The sequence below is a fragment of the Stylophora pistillata genome, chromosome 4 (genome assembly GCF_964205215.1).
Source record: "Stylophora pistillata chromosome 4, jaStyPist1.2, whole genome shotgun sequence".
Classification (NCBI taxonomy): Eukaryota; Metazoa; Cnidaria; class Anthozoa; order Scleractinia; family Pocilloporidae; genus Stylophora; species Stylophora pistillata.
This window is the reverse complement of record NC_142522.1, coordinates 16,237,576-16,240,462: the sequence shown is the minus strand read 5'-3', so window position 1 is coordinate 16,240,462 and position 2,887 is coordinate 16,237,576. Positions and strand designations below refer to the sequence as shown.

The following is a 2,887-nucleotide window of genomic DNA, read 5'->3' as shown; positions in this document are numbered from 1 at the left end:
TTTTTTATCGAATACAATCACTCTAGGTAGAGAGAAGTTATTTTGCCCGCCAAAGCAGCAAGCAGTTTGCACATGTCTGCAGGAGGTAGAGAACGTGAGTAAAATTTCGGACTAATTTCAGGCTAAACTTATTTCCTGTGTACGTTCATCTTCAAAGCGAGATTAATTAAAGCTCAATTACCTTCTAAAGCTTTGTGGCAAAGTGTCAGCAAAGGTAAGCCAAGGTCATTGTTATTCTATTATCAAGTGGATGTTCACGCACAAAACACTGCATTATATGTGTGATTTAGCCAAGCGCCATTTGCACCTGTGTGAAAGTTGTTCATCATTGTTTATACACATGCTTTCCATTTTTACCAGAGCTCGTGAAAGAAGCTTTGAATGAAGACCTATCTCCCTATCATCTACCGTTAGGACATTTCACTACACCTGGGAGGAAGTGAGGAAAAGGAGAGAAACAGTTCAAGAAGTAAACTGACGACCAATTCAAGAAAGCATCGCCGCTACGTGTCGCAATGGATAATTTTAGAGGACAACCTCAGAAACGCCCTCTTCAACCTGAAGATTCAATGCCATCAGAAACTGATCAAGGACTATCAGCAGCCAGAAAGCAAGAATCTGGTGATGGCAACAGATCAGGAAGCAATTCGGAATGCGATGACAATAACCGCAACCCACACCGTAATAACCTTCAGAGTGAATCAAACACGGATAACAAGAAAACACGTACCCACCGCAAATCCCGACGAAGACCTCCTTACTCTTATATTGCACTGATTGCAATGGCGATCCAAAACTCTTCTGAGAAGAGATTGACTCTGGATGGTATATGCAAGTTCATCAGAGACAGGTTTCCCTTTTATCGTGATACCTATCCATCGTGGAAAATTTGTATCCGCAACAACCTTTCTCTCAATGATTGTTTCATCAAGACTGGAATAAAATCTGATGAGCCACTTAAAGGAAACTACTGGACCCTGGATCCAGAGAGTTATAATATGTTTGAAAATGGTAGTTTTCTTCGAAGGAAGACCAGGTTTAAAAGACAAGATCCCAACAGGATCGAGGCGAAGTCTATCCCTGTTGTGGAAACGGGAAGGCACGCTTTCTCCTCTCCCTTGGATCTCCACAATAGATTTGGTTCAACGTCCTTGATGTCACAATTGAGTTTTTCAAGTCTTGAGCCACACAAAGTGCCGGGGATTACTCCTTTTGGATTCCCCTTCCAATATTATAGTCCTCCAACCTCAACAGATTCATTGTTTGTTCACTCGCAGTTACCATTCCTGCCTTATTACCAAAATCTAAACTGCACCCAGTGTAACCTTTGTGAGGGCTCCAAGCAATTCCATCCTTATTTGAGACTTTAGCAAAGTTAGAGAGAAGGGGAGATCAAACTGATGGTTAGACGAATAACTGTAGAAACAAGATGAAGAACTTATGAAGGAGAGGAATCCTTGACTACACAAGCTAAGTAGTCTATACGATTCAACCATGTCATCCAGTCTGAAATATATGTCCTGTACAAAGCTATGGTTACAAATTTATGTATTTTGAAAATAAATTTTTAAAGTAGGGGTGGTTACACAAGCTTCTATCAAACCCCATATCAAATTTGAGGAAAAGACAACTTAATTATAACGAACAAGGCTATTTGGGTTACCTCTATAGGACGTTCTGGAAACAAGGTGACAATTTTGTACTTCCATTGTTAAGGCATATCTCGGCGAGACTAAATATGTAAAAGTTAACGGAATATTTCTTGTTCTCAAATAATGAAAAGAATGGGTCAAAAAGATTTAATTAGGGTTATCCTTAAAGTGTTTAAAGTTCTTTCAAGATTGTGTGTACAAATGGGGACGAAGCAGATAAAAGTTCAAGCTCAATGTTATTGCTTAAGGCTGTATCACTCTTAATCGATTGAATAAATGTAATGCAGCTTGCGAAAAATGATTTGATCAGGATCTAGCTCGTTACATTAATTTCAATCCAAAAAACACATATAATGAAGTTTGCGAGCCCAGATTAACGGACAGGTCGCATACATCTCTTACTATCAAAGCATATGTTTACAAATAAAGGGCTTGGGGCTTAAGTATACACAGCATGTTTATAGCCCGTGACTTCTAGACGTGAATGACACATTTTGCTTTCCAGCCAAGATTCTACTAAGTTTGGTCAATATCGTTGATCGAGGGCTCTCACATCGTCTCCCGATAACAGATTTTAATGGTTAGGATAGCAGTCACAACCAGGTGCCGGTTATGTCTGCCACCCTCGGATGTGATTTCGGGCCATGCGGTCGAGCTAAACCACCGCACCCCTGGAGTTTAAAGAAGAAAAAAAGCTGCCTTTGATTCTCAGCGGTACGCGGAAATCAGGAGGTCCCTTCTTTTGTTCTCTTGAACAAACCCTTTTTCTATTGTCAGTAAACTTTCGGCGTCAAAGAATAGAAGATAACATTTATCGCCGTTTAAATCCTTTTGCTTAGAAAGCGCATTTCTTTCAGACATTGATTACCAGTGACAAACCACGTCTACGGGACGAAATAATAATTTATTATTAGCTTTTGAAAAGCTTTAGAATGTTGGTCAAGTTTTTGCATAAGTAAACAAAGTTATTTGAATTATGAGGTTAAGTTGCTTTTTGAACTTTGTTTTTCTCCTATCCCACGCATGGTATGAAAATAAGCCGCCGTGCCTTCAGGGCAAACGATCTATTTTGCATTCTTTAGATGCTAACCATGACAAGGAATACTACAAGTAATTACCTTTTTTGCACTGATGATTAACAATATATGATGTCTACTTTAACTCACACAACATCACAGCAGTAGAACATAGTTTTTAATTTAAGCTTCATATACCCGCTCCAAGCGGGAATTCAG

The 2,887-nt window shown here is 39.3% G+C and overlaps 1 protein-coding gene across 2 annotated transcripts; it reads left to right on the top strand.

The window, feature by feature from the left end:
* Positions 1 to 2,629, top strand: LOC111321569 (uncharacterized). 2 transcript variants are annotated; one of them, XM_088758475.1, is made up of 2 exons: positions 1 to 214; positions 415 to 2,629. In XM_088758475.1, the coding sequence occupies exon 2, from the start codon at positions 516 to 518 to the stop codon at positions 1,368 to 1,370; it is 855 nt and encodes a 284-aa protein (XP_088614601.1). In that variant the 5' UTR covers positions 1 to 214; positions 415 to 515; the 3' UTR covers positions 1,371 to 2,629. The 2 variants fall into 2 exon arrangements, with proteins under 2 accessions (XP_088614601.1, XP_022780223.1); XM_022924488.2 differs by having other exon boundaries at positions 2 to 214; positions 361 to 2,629.
* The last annotated feature ends 258 nt before the right edge of the window (positions 2,630 to 2,887 follow it).